General features: G+C 40.8%; 1 protein-coding gene across 2 annotated transcripts; it reads left to right on the top strand.

The window, feature by feature from the left end:
* The first annotated feature begins 3168 nt into the window (after positions 1-3168).
* C16H17orf75 (chromosome 16 C17orf75 homolog) lies at positions 3169-16347 on the top strand. Of its 2 annotated transcripts, XM_004441894.3 has the most exons (10): positions 3176-3787; positions 4484-4564; positions 8092-8217; positions 9127-9270; positions 9524-9581; positions 11098-11217; positions 12125-12189; positions 12336-12472; positions 13311-13414; positions 14168-16347. In XM_004441894.3, the coding sequence occupies exons 1-10, from the start codon at positions 3648-3650 to the stop codon at positions 14381-14383; spliced, it is 1191 nt and encodes a 396-aa protein (XP_004441951.2). In that variant the 5' UTR covers positions 3176-3647; the 3' UTR covers positions 14384-16347. The 2 variants fall into 2 exon arrangements, with proteins under 2 accessions (XP_087296910.1, XP_004441951.2); XM_087440784.1 differs by lacking the exon at positions 4484-4564 and having other exon boundaries at positions 3169-3787.
* The last annotated feature ends 1534 nt before the right edge of the window (positions 16348-17881 follow it).

Genomic DNA, 17881 nt, shown 5'->3' with positions numbered 1-17881 from the left:
ACTACAGTAAAGGATAATTAAGACAGCGCCCGATTTTTAATTTTGTCTCGTTTCCCGGAGTAATCGTTTTTGTAGTTGTGTTGGACGTTTGCGTACTGCTTGCTGAGTCAGAGAAGTTGCAGTCTCTGCCTGGTAGCTCACAGATTGGTGACAGATGAGTAAACAACGCTGTGTGGTCAGCGCGGTGATGGGGGAAATAGAGCTGCTGCGGAACGTGAGAAAAGGAGACCCCTTACAGGGCCTTGGCGGTCATTGGCGTGTCGAGAAAGGTTTCCTGAAGGGTCGGTGGGAGCAAGAGAGGTGCAGGAGAGGGTGTCTCACTAGGGGAGCAAGAAGTGCAAGTTTTTGAGGCTGAGCCCCTGAAAAAAGTTAGTGGTAGTAGGGCCGAAGCTCCCAGTGAAGGGGCTGGTGGCAAGACAGTCGTAGGAAGGCTGGCAAATACGACTTCCGGAGATCCCAGAAGCAGTCTGAGTTGGACTTCCTGCTGAAGTCTCTGGGAAGCAACGGAGGAGTTTTAAGAGGACAATTAGAGAATAATGCAAGTGAGAGTATAGGTGATTAAGAGTCCAGTGCTTGGGTTCATTTCCCACCGGTGCCGCTCCCCACATGCATGACTGGGCAAGTCACTTAAACTTCGTTTGGCTGCTCTTAGAGTTTGGCATATGGAAATAACTAATAATGTAAGTTACTCTTAAAAGGAAAAAATAATAGGCATCCATGGAGCTCTTATCGTGTGCCAGGCATTGTGGTAAGTTTTGCATTTACTTGCCTCAACAAGCCTGTGCTGTAGGTGCCATTATTAACACCCTGTTAATGTAGATGAAGAAAAAGAGGCTTAAGAGAGTTGAATTAATTCGTGTAAGGTCACAGAGTTAGTAGGTATGGAGCTGAATTAGATCTGAGTTTTGGAAACATCATTTTGGCTGCAGTGTGAACAGTAGATTAGTGGAGGTTGAGAGAGAGGCAGATGGTAGAGAATGTGACAGTAATCTGGGTGAGAGAAGAAACTGGTGTGAAGTAGGGTAGTGTAGCAGGAAGAGTGTCCAGGATAGAGACTGATGGGATGGCAGTGGAGGTGTGTGTGGGACGTATTGTCTAGGGCAATCAGAGGTCTCTCTCAGGAGGTGACATTTGTGCAGAGACATAAATGATATGAAGGAAGAAGACATGCAAGTATCTGGGGGGCATTCCAGGCAGAGAGAAGAGCAAATTAAAAGACCATTAGGGCGTGCCGGCCCGGTGGCGCAAGCGGTTAAGTGCCCGCGCGCTCCACTGCGGCAGCCCAGGATTCGCTGGTTTGGACCCTGGGCGCGCACCGATGCACTGCTTGTCGAGCCATGTTGTGGTGGCATCCCATATAAAGTAGAGGAAGATGGGCATGACGTTAGCTCAGGGCCAGTCTTCCTCAGAAAAAAGAAGAGAATTGACATCAGATGTTAGCTCAGGGCTGATCTTCCTCACACACAAAAAATGAAAGACTGTTAAAGTGCAAAAAAAAATTGAAGTGTTTGAGAAACACCAAGAAATCACCAGGATGCAGTGAGCAAGGGGCAAGGTGATAGAAAATGAAGTCAGAGTGGCAGGTAGAGGCTAGATTATGAAGGCCCCTGTACATCATCGTATTAGAGCCTTATTCTCTGTAGTTTCTAAGACCCAAGCAGGAGAATACGGTATAAAATAGTTGAATATGGATTTGGGAGTCAGATAGACACAGTTTGATCACTTATATTGACTGAGCCTCAGTTTCCTCATCTATAAAATGAGGATAAACCCCTCTGTTACAGAGTTGGTCTAAGGATAAATGAAATAAAATAGGTAAATATCCTGGCCCATGGTTACTGCTAAATAACTGGCAACTATTAAACTATAATGCTATATTGATATTATTATTGCTGTTGGCAGTTGATAGACCAACTAGTGAAGACTAATGTCCTCAGATTATGATCATAGATGGTCAAGAGGCTGGTAATGAGGTTCCTAAGATCACCCTGACTGCCCACATTACTTTTTGTCAGTAATCACATTCTGCCCTTTCCCATGTGTATGCCTTCTCTCTTCAGTTGTGTTGCCAGCTCTTTTAGGACAAAATCTTAAATACTGGATTGTCTCTCCATATGTGCACATAGTCTAATTCATTCTTTTTAATAGCTGCATAGTCTTCTGGTACACATGCACATTAGTTTCCTATTGCTGCTATAACAAATTACCACAAATTCAGTGGCTTACAACAACACAAATTTATTATATTACAGTTCTGGGAGTCAAAAGTCTGAAATGGGTTGGCAGGGCTGCATTCCTTCTGAAGGCTCTCGGGGAGAATCTGTTTTTTGCCTTTTCTAGCTTCTAGAGAGTGCCCAAATTCCTTGGCTTGCGGTCCCAAATCACTCCAGTCTCCCGCTTTAGGTGTCACAATTGCCTTCTCTCTGATCTCCTGCCTCCCTGTTATAAAGACTCTTGTGATTACATTAGGCACGTTTAGATAATCCAAAATAACGTTCCCATTTCAAGAGCCTTAATTTAATCATATCTGTAAAGTCCCTTTTGCTATGTGCAGTAACATATTCTCAGGTTTCAGAGATTAGAATGTGGACATTTTGGGGGAGTCGTCATTCTGCGTACCACTGCATGTACCATAACTTATTTAATCAGTCCCCTATTGACTAACGTTCATATTGTGTTCAGTTTTTCATCATTACAAACCGTATTGCAAGGAATATCTTTAGATTCATGTATTTTCACACTTACGTGAGTGCATCTATTTGTTGATGTCCTGGTGTTGCATTAATAGTCAAAGGGTATGTGCATTTAAAATACTGATACTTTCAAATTTCTTTCCAAAGCATGTGGATTAATTTTGTTTCTATCAACTGTTTATGAGAATGCCTGCTTCCTTATACACCTCAGCACAGGATATTATCAAACTTTTAAATCTCTGCTAATCTGCTGGGTGAAAAATAGTACAATATACCATCAATTTTATTTGAAGTTGAGCATTTTATTTATGTATTCATCATTTTTATTTCTTCTTCTGTGAACTGCCCATTGTCTATTTTTTTGTTTACTGATGAATGACAGTCCTTCATCTATTATATATGTTGCAAATATTTTTCCTAGTTTGTCATTTGTGTTTTGATTTTGGGCCACACAGAAATTTTTAGTTGTTACTAGTCAGATTTATTAATCTTTCCCCATATGGCTTCTAAGTGTTTTGTTATCTTTAGAAAGGCCTCTTCAAGAATTAAAAAAGCATTCTCTCATATTTTCACCTTTTTTGGGGGTGGGCACTTCATTTTAAATTCCTAAATTTCTGATCAAACTGGTGTGCGTGTGTGTTCGCGCGCAATAAAAAGATGGAGGAGAGGAGCTTTATTCTAAGTCTGCTTGCCGTCTTAAACCATAGACAGAGGAGAAAAAGGAGCTCAAAGAGAAATGGGGTAGGTTTTTCCGTGAAGGTAAATTGAGTACGCCCGCTAGCCCGTGCGGGGCGAGAAGCTCTCCTAGGTCAGCTTCCTCGCCCGGGAACCCGTGGAAAGCAGCGGAACGCAGGCGTGCGAGGGCCGCGAGCCGGACGAGCCCGGCCACCGAGGACTGTACGGCAGCGGGGGAGCGGTTTGGCGGGGACACAGGGCCACTCAGAGGCTGCCGAGATGCTCCCCTCTTTGCAGGAATCGCTGGATGGGGATGAAAAGGAGCTAGAGAGCAGCGAGGAGGGTGGCTCCGCCGAGGAGCGGAGACTCGAGCCGCCGCCCAGCAGCCACTACTGTCTCTACAGCTACCGCGGAAGCAGGTGCAGCGCCCGGCCGCCCCTGGGGCCCCGCATCCCGTCCCCGGCCCGGCAGCCTGGCCGCTCCCAAACGCCGTCCTCTCCTCTCCCGGCCAAGGTCTCTGGCCTTGAGGGCCCTCCTCGCCTCCCGCCGGACCTCCCGGGCCCCATCCTGGACTTTGTGCCCGGCCCTCCCAGCCTTTGCGCTCCATCTGTCCCTGTCCCCTTCCTGTCGCCCCCGCCCTTTGTTTAGCGCAGTGCCTCGCACACTCGGTAATGTCAGTTTCCACCCCCTGCTCTTCCGGTTGTTCTCTCCCACTTTCCTCCGTTTCCCCCACGCGTCCCCACCCCCACGCCCACCTTCTGGTTATCCTCAGGCCTTGCGGCCTCTTTTTCCTCCGCCCTGGCCGGCTTTCCTGGGGCTCTCTTGGCCCTGTGAAGTCTGTTATTAAGAGGACACTTCCTTGACTCTTATGGATATTTAATTTAGCCTTTCCTCCACCCCTTAGGTGGCCTGGAGAGAGAAGGGGCTCTTGTCAGCACTGTTTTTTGGGTTTTCCCTGGCAAGGTGACAGGCAGTGGAGGATCCAGGCACTTCTACCTTGCAGCATTTTTAGTTGATTGTTCGGCCGTACCCTGCTTGCCGGGGCGGGGGACCCCCCATACTCCGCTGGAGTTGGAGCCCATAATCGATAACTGTATTGCTTTTGTGGCGTGCAGATTGGCACAGCAGCGAGGGGACAGTGATGATGGAAGCCCAAGTGGCACAAATGCAGAAACTCCCTCTGGTGAGGATTTCAGGTAAAAGCAGCTCGACCATAACTCATGCGTGTGCTTTTATCTTCTGTGCATCTCTGGCCTGTAGATGTCAGTGGGTACCCTGTTTCCGCTCGGCTTTTACCGAGTCAAACCATCGAGCACACCTATCCCCTAGGAACCTCATTTTGAGTTCCTCATGAGTTCATTCATTCAAGGCTGGGGCGGATCCAAATACTGATAGTACCCCTGGTGATCAGCTAGAGACAAGTACTCTGAGTTTCTTGATTGGAACTTCAGTAAATATTCAATATCATATGGGTGTCAAGAAATTTAAAATCCTCCTTTTTTTCCCCTTTGCATACCCTTTCATAGCTCCTCTGCTGCACACAGAATGTAAACTCCAGGACAGCAGGGATTGTTGTCTCTTTTGTTCATTGATGTCTCCTTACCCAGTACTTTGAGTGGTACCTGGCACAGGGTAGACATTTAATACATATTTATTAAGTGAATGAATGAATGAACTTTAACAAGATGCAAAGTAGGGTTTAAAACAAAAATACTATGTTCACTGACTGGCTAATGGATGATGTAAGGAATTTTTCACGTGTTCTAATAGTGTTGTTGTATGTATACATAGATATAGATATGGATATATATATATATAATTTTTTTTTAGGTCCCCATCTTTTAGAGATGCCTAGTGAGAAACTTACGGATGAAATGATGTGATGCCTGGGACTTGCTTCAAAATAAATCTGGGAGGTGGAAGGGTGCAGACAGCGTGGGGGTACAAATGAAACAAGATTGGCTATAAGCTGATAATTGTCAAGACTGGGTGGTGCGTACATGTGGGTTCATTATACTATTCTCTCTACTTTTTATTTATTTATTTTTTTTTTTTAACTCATAACTAATTGGAGTTTATTTCAGAAATATAAGGTTAAATTATTATTTAAACATCAATGTTTTTTTTTTTTAATTTTTTGTTTATTGCAGTAACATTGGTTTATAACATTGTAAAAATTTCAGGTGTACATCATTGTACTTCTATTTCTGCATGGACTACATCATGTTCACCACCCAAATACTAATTACAACCCATCACCACACACATGTACCGAATTATCCCTTTCACCCTCCTCCCTCCCCCCTTCCCCCCTGGTAACCACCAATCCAATCTCTGTCCCTATGTGTTTGTTTATTGTTGTTATTATCTACTACTTAATGAAGGAAATCATACGGTATTTGACCTTCTCCCTCTGACTTATTTCACTTTGCATTATACCCTCAATGTCCATCCATGTTGTCACAAATGGCTGGATTTCATCGTTTCTTATGGCTGAGTAGTATTCCATTGTGTATATATACCACATCTTCTTTATCCATTCGTCCCTTGATGGGCACTTAGGTTGCTTCCAAGTCTTGGCTATTGTGAATAACGCTGCAATGAACACAGGGGTGCATGTACCTTTGCAAATTGGTGTTTTCAAGTTCTTTGGATAAATACCCAACAGTGGAATAGCTGGATCATATGGTAGTTCTATCCTTGATTTTTTTGAGGAATCTCCATACTGTTTTCCATAGTGGCTGCACCAGTTTGCACTCCCACCAGCAGTGTATGAGAGTTCCCTTCTCTCCACATCCTCTCCAACACATATTGTTTTCTGTCTTGTTAATTATAGCCATTCTGACGGGCGTGAGGTGATATCTCATTGTAGTTTTGATTTGCATTTCCCTGATAGTTAGTGATTTTGAACATCTTTTCATGTGTCTGTTGGCCATCTGTATATCTTCTTTGGAGAAATGTCTGTTCAGGTCTTTTGCCCATTTTTTAATTGGGTTGGTAGTTTTTTTGTTGTTGAGATGCATGAGTTCTTTATATATTTTGGAGATTAAGCCCTTATCAGATGTATGGTTTGCAAATATCCTCTCCCAATTGTTAGGTTGTCTTTTCGTTTTGTTGATGGTTTCCTTTGCTGTGCAGAAGCTTTTTAGTTTGATGTAGTCCCATTTGTTTATTTTTTCTATTGGTTCTCTTGCCCGGTCAGATGTGGTGTTTGAAAAGATGTTGCTAAGACCGATGTGGAAGAGCGTACTGCCTATGTTTTCTTCTAGAAGTTTCACAGTTTCAGGTCTTACATTCAAGTCTTTAATCCATTTGGAGTTAATTTTTGTGCATGGTGTAAGGTAAGGGTCTACTTTCATTTTTTTGCATGTGGCTATCCAGTTTTCCCAACACCATTTGTTGAAGAGACTTTCTTTTCCCCATTGTATGTTCTTGGCTCCTTTGTCAAAGATTAGCTGTCCATAGATGTGTGGGTTTATTTCTGGGCTTTCGATTCTATTCCATTGATCTGTGTGTCTGTTTTTGTGCCAGTACCATGCTGTTTTGGTTACTATAGCTTTGTAGTATATTTTGAAATCAGGGAGTGTGATACCTCCAGCTTTGTTCTTTTTTCTCAGGATTCCTTTAGCTATTCGGGGTCTTTTGTTGTTCCATATAAATTTTAAGATTCTTTGTTCTATTTCTGTGAAAAATGTTGTTGGAACTTTGATAGGGATTGCATTGAATCTATAGATGGCTTTAGGAAGTATGGACATCTTAACTATGTTAATTCTTCCACTCCAAGAGCACGGAATATCTTTCCATTTCTTTGTGTCTTCTTCAATTTCTTTCAGAAATGTTTTATAGTTTTCGTCTCTCTACTTTTTATATGTTTGAAATTTTCATAATATAAAACAAAAGACCTTGAGAAGTATTGAGTTCATATTCTCTATTGGGAATTTTGATGACAGAAGACCTTTTCTTACTGCATATGCAAATTCTAGTCTCTGTTATATTCTAATGTAAACCAAACTGAAATTTTTATTTTTAGCTCATAAACAATCACTAAGCTGGTGTGTTTATTCACGGGTAATAGGTAGTTGGAGGATTGAAGAAAGAAGAGGAGGCATGAAAGAGTGGTCTAGGAGAGAAGAGTGAGTGAACCAGGGAATGTAGAGATAGCTGGGCGGCAGTAAGGGCCCACTCAAAGCTAGTGACCATTCATTTGAAATGAGACTAGACACTGTGGTTGTGGGTTTTTGTCCAACCACATTCAGCTGCACAGGTGCAGCTGCAGAGTAGGTAGAAAGCGGGACTAACCAGAGATGAAGTTTTGCTAAGCAAGTACCGTGAGGTGAAAACAACAGAGGGCTTGAGTGAGAATACGTGCAATGGTGTGATTATAATGACTGACTGTGGAATTTCAGCGGGGTGAGGAGGAGGGAAGTGAGGAGACGAGAAACTTGAGGGACTTTGAAAAAGAGGTAAAGTCAGTGGGTTGGGAGTCCCGGGGGAGTCATAATCCTAGAGAGAATGAGCTGGAAAGACAGGACTGTTTTAAATTGTTTGATGAGGTAGATCTTGCTTGGTGACATACATTCCTAGAAGCCTCACCAATGGGAGTCAGATAGAAAGCTTTTGCAAGTCCTTCAAGAGTCTCTGGGGTTTAGTGATATCCTGTCTGACTTATGGGATGTGAATGCTGTGGTCCACCGGTAAGGAATGTGTGTCTTTCATTGTCAAGCCTCTCCTTGGCGGATACTAATCTTCCATCTGAAGTGGAGCCGGAGCTGCGCAGTTTCATTGCTAAGCGTCTCTCGAAGGGAGCGGTCTTTGAAGGGCTGGGGAATGTTGCATCTGTGGAGCTGAGGTAAGTGTAAAATGTGCTGTGTCTTGGGTTTTTATTTCTGAACTAAATATGAGAAGTGATGAGAAACTCCAAAAGATCAGCCTCCTACTAGACCTGTGGAGTTCATCTTTGTTCTCTGGCAGCCTGAGCGCTGGGCCTCACACATAAACATTTGTGGACTGAAATTAATTGAATGGCAGAGCTTCCTAAGTGTACTTACTTAGTATTGTGCTTGGAAAAAAAGAGTTAATTACCAAAACTAAAATTGTATACTTTGCAGTTTGTAAAGTGCTTTCGCAAACTTTGATGCCATTCTCCCTACAAAGGGGCAATAGAGCAGATACTCTTCCTTTCATTTGCAGATGAGGAAATAAACTCAGAGAAGTTAAGTTCCGAAGGCTGCTCACATCGATAAAGTTCAGACTTAAACATAGACGTCCCCAGTTGAATTCCAGCTGTCTTTCCATTACACCCCTGGCTGTAGTTCACTTCAGAACATGATGTTGGCATCAAGTCCCCTCAAGAGTATGAGGCCACAGCCCAAAGATAAGGCCACAGGATAAACATGTCGTATCTGCCTGGAGCTTCAATGATTTGTGAAGGTTTGGGGAAGGGAGAGAACTTGCTTATAGTTAGGTAAATATGGATATACTATGAAAGAGAGTGACATGTGCATGAATTTTCACATCAGATAGGAGAATTCAAAGAAATTCCATGTTTGTTAGGTGCTTCTTTAGCTAAAGCCCATCATGATGTACACTCATTTTCCTCTGCTGTTACAAGTAAACCAAGGAGAAGTCTGGGCAATATAACAGCATTAGCAATCTATCAGTATTGCCAGATCGAGATGACAGGGGTTCCAAGCAGTCCACAAAATTGGATGCATGAGTTATCAAAATAATACATTTTACCTTTTTCTTTCTTTTCCAGAATTCCAGGTTACCGTGTCGGTTGTTATTACTGCCTTTTCCAACATGAAAAACTGCTTCCTGAAACAGCAACAATGGACTCTGGACATAACCCTTCAGAGTTTGTGGTCTGTTTTTTAGGAGGGTCTGAGAAAGGACTTGAGCTATATCCTTTCTTTGGTCTTTGAGGAGATTAGGAAGGAAAATGTGGGAAGACGAGTGGAGGGGTATTACTACTAACCTCCAGAAAGCTTTTTGACCTCTTATGTATTTACTTGAATTTCATACCTTCATACAGCCAGTTTGTCTTGAGTTGTTTTAATTTACAGTTTGCATTATTTGAGAGATTTTGTATTTCCTATTGAGAGATAAAATGATGCTGTCTTGATTCATCCTTTATTGCTTCCTTAAGAACATACTTTCAGGCTTGAATTGGACAAGTACATTCAAGGGCTGAAAAATAACATGAACTGTGAGGTAAGATGATTGAGTTAATAGTTTTTTGTGTGTGTGAGGAAGATTGGTCCTGAGCTAACATCTGTTGCCAATCCTCCTCTTTTTGCTTGAGGGAGATTGTCGCTGAGCTAACATCTGTACCAATCTTCCTCTACTTTGTATATGAGATGCTGCCTCAGCATGGCTTGATGAGCAGTGCATAGGTCTGCGCCTGGGATCTGAACCTGCGAACCCCAAGCCGCTGAAGTGGAGTGCGCATACTTAACCACTATGCAACCAGGCCAGCCCCAAGTTAATAGTTTTTTAAGACTGAGATGCTTAACATACTTTAACTGCTATACTTGTCAAATCATATAGGTGGACACAAAGACACCTGACTTCTAAAAATATGCTACTTTGTGGGCTCGTAGAAAGGTGATTGTGAAGGGAAGCAGGGAACATAGTCCTAAAAGTGCTGTAAGTTTCACAAGACTGCTTCTGATGTTTTGCACCCATGAAAAATTCAGTCCATTAAATTCACTGCTGTATGGTAACATGCTAAGTGAGGAAGGGGCGGCTCTTTCCTTGATTTCTAGGCACATAAGATTTATAATCTGGTCAGAACTAATGGTCCATGAAGCTTCTGGCACCAGAGACATGCTATGCAATGGTATGACTGTCCTTGAACTCAACATCAAAGATTTTTAGAAATATTCCACTTCTCATTAATCTATCTTTTATTAATTAGATACATCCATATGGATTAATTTATCCAAACCCTTTAAAAACTATGCATTCACCTTGCGGCAGTGGTTAAAGTCATAACTTTTATAAAGTTACTACCCATTACATGAGGTAATAATTCCTTTTACTTGTCATGCGCTTACAGGACACTGCGAGAGAGGAAAGGATAGCACAGGAGTAAACCAGGGATACAAGTCTAGGGCGAGCTGCTCTCCCAGACTAGAACTATTCCACTAGTCCCCAGAGAGCAGCACAGCCTAGAAAGCCAGATGTGCTCATGGCAGCATGTCTGACAACTGGAGTGGGCTTGAGTGCTTTGATGGGTTAACTTGTATCCTTCTCTATTCGTATTTTGAGTGTGAGTGAACTGTCTGTCTACATTCCTTCAGTCATTCAACAGGCACCTAATAAGCTCATACATGGATGTTTCAGACACTGTACCAGGTGCTGGGAGACGAGGATTATTAAGAGAGTATCTCCAGTGAGTACACAGTATAGTGGGGGGAGATGGACATGTAAATGCCCAACTCCTCCCAGTGTAGAAATAGCATGGAACCCTATTAATTCAATCTCTTCATATCATATAATGCATTTCTTAGTGTGTTTTTAAGAAATTCAGTATAGAATCAATCCCCACTCTGCCTAACAAGCCCAGGAAAGTTATATCACAATTCCTTTTTCTGAGTTGGTGGTGGTAGCTTAAAAAAGGTATCTGTTCCCAGTTCTTTCACTGTTAACAGTATTGTGAAGAAAATGTTAAGTCCACTAAGGTGAAGGCTTATGTTAAAGCAAATGACATTCTGTCTTGATCTAGGAAAGGGGCTTGGAGAACCACATAAAGTCCTACCTGAGCAGCTGGTTTGAGGATGTTGTGTGCCCAATCCAAAGGGTTGTTCTTCTCTTTCAGGAGAAGCTTACCTTTCTGCTACACGCCGTAAGTATTGCCCAAACAAAAGCATTTCCTTAATAGAGAATCACTTTGGCAGAGTTTGGATTATTTAAAGACATACTCATTTTCTCTGAACGTTACTTTTTCCCCGATGAATTTTCATGCAAACTATGCTTGCAATCAGCATAGACCACAGTCTGTTTACTCAGATCTAGAAAGTTACGTTACTAAGGTAGAATTGCAAATCCTGGCTGAGTCTTCCTAATGGGATAAAACATTTTTATTTGTTTATTTATTTATTTATTTATTTTTTTAAAGATTTTATTTATTTTATTTTTTGCCCCCAAAGCCCCAGTAGATAGTTGTATGTCATAGCTGCACACCCTTCTAGTTGCTGTATGTGGGACTCGGCCTCAGGATGGACAGAGAAGTGGTGCCTCGATGCGCACCCGGGATCCGAACCCAGGCCGCCAGCATCGCAGCGCACGCACTTAACCACCAAGCCACAGGGACGGCCCATATAAAACATTTTTATATAATTACTTTTTGAAGTGATCTGGGAGAAGTATAATTTCCAAAACAATTTGAGAAGGAAAACCAAAATCCAAAGTGATTTTAACTATATAAAAATGTCCAGATAAAAAATGAAAAATTCATTCAAATATCCAGACAATGGGGAAAACTTGAGTAAATGGCTAGATTTTTCATTTAAATATGTGGTGGGTAGATGCAGCTGAGACTGGATGGTCCCATGAGACTCGGTGGTACAGCCAAGTTTCAGGCTGTTAGTGAGCAGCAGCTGAACAAGGCTCTGGTGAGCTCCTGGGCAGTGCCCATCAAGCATCGTCTGGTGCGGGGGTTACTGGGGGAAGGTGACGTCTAGTCACGAGTAGCTGCTCAATAAGGAAAACTGGAATACATGTATCAATTAGGCTTTATTTTTCTTTCTTAGGCTCTGAGTTATACTCCTGTTGAGGTTAAAGAATCAGATGAAAAAACAAAGAGAGACATTAACAGGTAAAGAACAGTTTTGCAGAGAGAAAAGCTTTTCCACAGCAAGTCTGATATTTACGTTTTTAAAACTCTCCTAGTGTAGAATGAATTTGCTTTCTCCTTCCCATCCTGCAATGTTGTTTGTAGAAAAGGACTTGTGTATGTGGCAGGTTTCTGAGTGTAGCCAGTCTTCAAGGCCTTATTCACGAAGGCACCATGACATCTTTGTGCATGGCCATGACGGAGGAGCAGCACAAGTCTGTGATCATCGACTGCAGTAGCTCCCAGCCTCAGTTCTACAATGCAGGTGAGCCACGACCTCTGGAGCAGCCTTCCTGGGGCTCTTGTGAGTCTCCATTTTTGCACTGAGAACAAATGATACAAACTTATCCTTCCTGCCTTGTGCAGTTTTACATATTTATCCTAAACTCAGCAAAAACAATAGCAATTCTAAACATGGAAATCATGTCATGCCTTGCAATTCTACTCCTAGGTATACAGAGAAGCTCTTGTATATGTATATAAGGAGACAAATACAAAAATGTTCATAAAGGCATTGTTTGAAATAGCAAAGAATTGGAAGCAACATAAATGTCTATCAACAGGAAAAGTGATAAACTACTGTAGTCATACAATGGAATATTATATAGCAGTGAAAATAAATGAGCTAGAGCTACATGTCTCAGTATAGCTCACAAACATACTATTTAGTGAAACAGCCATTAAAGAAAAATACATAGAGTTTAACATATGCAGAATAATACTATATAGTGCTTAGAGATAAAAAAGTATGTGGCAAAAGTTTAAAGAAATACATGGGAATGATAATCCTTTCTGATGGGAAAGGAGAGGGATGCAATTGAGAAGAGGCACATGGGGGCTTCAACCATTTTGGTATTTCTTAGTGAGGTGGTGAGTATGCTATTTTTTTAGAGTGTTATAGAAGTCTTAAATAATTCATTATAAGTGTTTTCATAAAGAAATAAAAAATATCACAGTGTATACAAATATCAAATCATGTTGTACACCTGAAACTAATGTTATATGTCAATTATACCTCAATTTTAAAAAATGAAAATAAATAAATGTCTTGTGCTTGTAGGATTTCATTTTTATTTATTTAATTTTTCAAAAATATTTTACAGGAAGCAACCGGTTTTGTGAGGATTGGATGCAGGCTTTTCTGAATGGTGCTGAAGGAGGTAACCCTTTTCTTTTCCGACAAGTATTGGAGAACTTTAAACTGAAGGTAATTAATTGGCTGTGTGCCACAGATAATTTTTATCTGAATTTTAATTAGTACCAGTGACAGAGTAACAAATTTGCTTTGCAGCTGTGATGTCTGTTAAATAGGACATTTTCAAAACTAGAATCCTCAGAAGGCATTTACTTTATTTATCTTTTTCAGTGGCTTCTGCGTACATATCATTGCATTTCCAATTAATTGGGTTGAATGCTTGCTTTTATCTCAGGGACCTCAATCTTATAATTTGTGACATATTTTAGTTGGAAAGCACAAAAAAAGTAGTTCAGTGCCTAAGGGTTCAAAATTCTGGTGGGGAGGAGTGTTGTCACCTTGTTTAGGAGATTTTTAATAATTATTTATTTATTTATTTTTCCCCCAAAGCCCCAGTAGATAGTTGTATGTCATAGTTGCACATCCTAGTTGCTGTATGTGGGACTCAGCCTCAGCATGGCCAGAGAAGCGGTGCGTCGGTGCACGCCCGGGATCCGAACCCGGGCCGCCAGCAGCAGAGCGCGCGCACTTAACCGCTAAGCCATGGGGCCGGCCCTAGGAGATTTTTAAAGTATTTTTACTTTATATAAGAGATTTTGTTCTACCAAAGGCAAAGCATATTAACAATAAAAATGATGGAAATATTTAAAATAAAAAGCAAACATTTCAACAACACATGCTGAGTTCTCAGTTGGACAGGAGATATTTTTCAGGCTTCATTATTATCTCACTAAATGCATATTTCACTGGGTAATCTTTTTCTAGGCTATACAAGACACAAATAATTTGAAGAGATTTATCCGACAGGCAGAAATGAATCATTATGCTTTGTTTAAATGTTACCTGTTCCTAAAGAACTGTGGTAGTGGAGACATCCTTTTGAAGATTGTTAAAGTGGAACACGAAGAAATGCCCGAAGCCAAAAATGTGGTAGCCGTCCTCGAAGAATTTATGAAAGAAACTCTTGCCCAAAGTTTTTGATCACATGTTTTGAGATAATTACATCTCTTGCGACGCTGTACATCCAAACCTTGGTGTTTGAAATCGCAGTTGTTATCATTGTCATAGGATTGCTATTTAAGATGATTTGAAACCCATTCTAGATTTTTTCATTTTGTACTTTTAAAATTTAACTTAATTAGACATATAAATCTGAAGAATGTCTTCACTGAGTCCTAGATAGATGTGTGTGAGTGTTGTGGGATTTTAGTACATTGCTGGTCCCATAAATTCTAAACTTCACGGAGTTGTTGCTTAAAAAACTTCAGAGATAATTTGTGGCTTCTCTTAGGAGTTTACTGCAGTATTTAGCAACTTTTCCTCCCAGAAAAATCATAATACTTCTTTCTCAATGTATTATAGCTTCTTTAAAAAAATGTATTCCTAGTCTTAGGATAGATTAGCACCACGACATCATTTCAAAGACAGATCTGTGCATCCTGTGGGTGCTTGATAGATTTTTTTGTCTGATTGATAATGGCAGGGATGATGAAGCCAGCTTTTAAGTCAATATGCAAATAAATCATGAGTGTGTAAGAAATTAAATGAGCTTTAAAAATAGATGCACTGGCTTAAAGATAAAACATTATCTCTGATGGAAAGCTACTGCAGAAGTAGCCCCCATCACTTTTCTTCATTAATTTGTTCACAGGTGTTTGCTAAGAGCCTGTGTTTTCTTTTATATAAAAATGCTGGAGTTTTTAAACAGAGTTAAAAAAAAAACAAAGTACATAAATTTTACAAGCAAACTGTAAGATAAAGAATGCAAACGGAGATTCTTCATATTAGAGTTACTCATTGATTTTAGTTTTTTGTACATGTGTTACAAGCCTCATATTGTTTTACTCTGAATCAATTGAAAGTGCCCTCAGCTAGAGCAATTTGTAATTCCCATGGAAGTCAATTGTAGCCACACACACGATTGCAGTTTATTCTGCATAGCTCTTTAATAAAGCCATTTGATAATGATTTTTGTTTAGAAGATCAGAAGTCTTGTGTTCTCACTGTCCTCACGATGCTCAGAGGAACACAAGCCCGTAAAAATCCTCTCCTAGACTCATCTAAATTCACATTAAGTGCTGAGTTTTAACTTTCAAAATGACTGACAATGGCCTTCTGCTTTCTCTTCTACAAAAGTCTAGGGACATGACTCACCAAGCCATTTTTTTCCTTTAATGAGAAATACAATTCAGGATCTTCATAAAGGCTTTCATATGGTTTTAAACTTTAATAACTTGGAGTGTAGGCAGTGTAGAAGAAAATCCAAGTTGCATTTTTTTTTATAGCATTAAATTCAGAATGATATGGGAAATAAGCAATTTTATGGCACTACCCTTTAATCCGACTTTATCTAATGTACTTGGTTGCCCACTTGGAAATCAGTGTTTTTAATAAACAACATTAGGACATCAACATTTTGAGTATGGAAAACATATTTTTCATTTTCAAATTCACATGTCATTCAAGAGTCCATTTTGTAAATGGCATTTAAAAGCAAATGTATTACCTGCTTCAAGTCATTTATGGATATAGTCAAGGTATAATTATATATTCTTTATATGTTCTTTTATATATATTTTTTGTAATGTAGGCTCACTACATTACACGGCTATATCCAATACAGTCTTATTTTAAAAGTCTGTGACAAACTGTGTATCACTATTGTAGACAAGGAAAGTGGTGACATGGAATTGAATATCTTGTTGGCCATGAGAAGAAACTCAAAGAGCTCATGACCAGAAACATGTACTGTATTCAAATTTTAATAAGCTAATGTATTAACTTTTAAAGTTTTAAAAAGGATTTATTCACGTGTGGAATACATTTATGTATTATTTGTGTGCTATATGCACAGAGGAAATGTATGTTTGTCATGTATCAAAAATGGTCTCAGTGTATCTGTAATTATATTTGTAATAATAATAATAAAACAACTTTGCTTCTCACCAGTGCAGTCGTTTTTGTTTAATGAGCTCAATTCCCAAGCCTGACATTTTTATTAATTTGCAATAAGTTTATGAGGAAATTATACTTGTTGTGCTAAGGAATTTGTTGAAGAAAATCAAATCACCTGCTGGGATACACCTTCCTGCATCTTGCAGGAGGCATCAGGCAGGGTGTAAGGGCAATTTCCATCACAATGTTTTACTCATTGTCCAGTAAAGTTACGCCTGTGGAACTCAATAACCCAAGTCACTTCCTTTCATTCTCATTCATTATTAACCATGACAGAATGCCTGTCCTTTACCAGAGGACCACTTATACCAGATGCCAGGAAAGCCTGCAGGCTTCTTGAAAATAAGATTTAGTTGCTAGGACCACAGTTTCTTAACCATGTGTCTTCTTAGTAATGGAAACCCTGCTGGCTTCTATGAAGTCTTTCCACTTGGAGGTCTAAGAGGGCAGCTCCGGTTCTATAACTGCCAAACTTCCTAATGTGCCTCACAGACTTTAAATTCTCTGAGTCGGCAGAAATGCTAGATTCGGGAACTCAGGGGTGATAGGGAGCAGTAATGAAATGGATAGCTGTGGATCTTCTTTTTTTTTTTTTTTTTTGAAGATTTTATTTATTTATTTTTTCCCCCCAAAGCCCCAGTAGATAGTTGCATGTCATAGCTGCACATCCTTCTAGTTGCTGTATGTGGGACGCAGCCTCAGCATGGCCAGAGAAGTGGTGCGTCGCTGCACACCCAGGATCCGAACCCGGGCCGCCAGCAGCGGAGCGCACGCACTTAACCACTAAGCCACCGGGCCGGCCCTGTGGATCTTCTTATAAACTACTTGTAGGAGGGCTAACAAAGTGGACATCCTGTTAAGTGAACACCGAGCGAATGTTCCAAGGTTCATTACCGTGACAGGCTGGCCCTAGGCCTAATGCAGTGAGGCTGTATCTTTCAACAAACGCCCTGACACCTCTATAAATTGGGTGTCCTTGAAGTCCCATACAAACACCGGAGGGCTGACAGCATGAACTTCGGAACCAGGCAGTCTTGGGTATGAATCCAGCTATGCCATATACTACCAGCAAGTTACTAAACCTCTCTAAGCCTTCCCCTCGTGTAAATATGGGAATATTTACGCCCACTTCACAGCAAGTGGCTGTGCAATTAAATGAGAATAATATATTGAAAATGCCTCATCCAGTGCCTAGCACATAGTAGGTACGCAGTAAATTATCTTCATAATTATCTTATCATTGGTAAACATTAAGTTAGCAGAAGACTGAGAATCTGGTAGAGGGAGGAACCAGAACAGTGAAGAGGGAAGCGATAGGAGGCCAAAGGAAAGCTAACTACACTGCTTTCGGCTGTCCAGGGAGCTTGCCTTTAAACGCCTCAGGTGTCAGAGCCTGGAACTGACCCCCCGGAACACCGGTGCTCAGACTCCCCGACTTTCCTTCTAGGGAAGTCCGTTCTCCACACTACAAACAAACAGAAGTGAGTTCTTTGACCTTTAGCCTGAACTGTAAAGTGTGTTCTG

Source organism: Ceratotherium simum, chromosome 16 (assembly GCF_057802395.1).
Source record: "Ceratotherium simum simum isolate JZ-2026a chromosome 16, ASM5780239v1, whole genome shotgun sequence".
NCBI classification, from domain to species: Eukaryota; Metazoa; Chordata; class Mammalia; order Perissodactyla; family Rhinocerotidae; genus Ceratotherium; species Ceratotherium simum.
The sequence above is the reverse complement of the archived record's forward strand: the minus strand, read 5'-3'. Positions and strand labels throughout refer to the sequence as shown.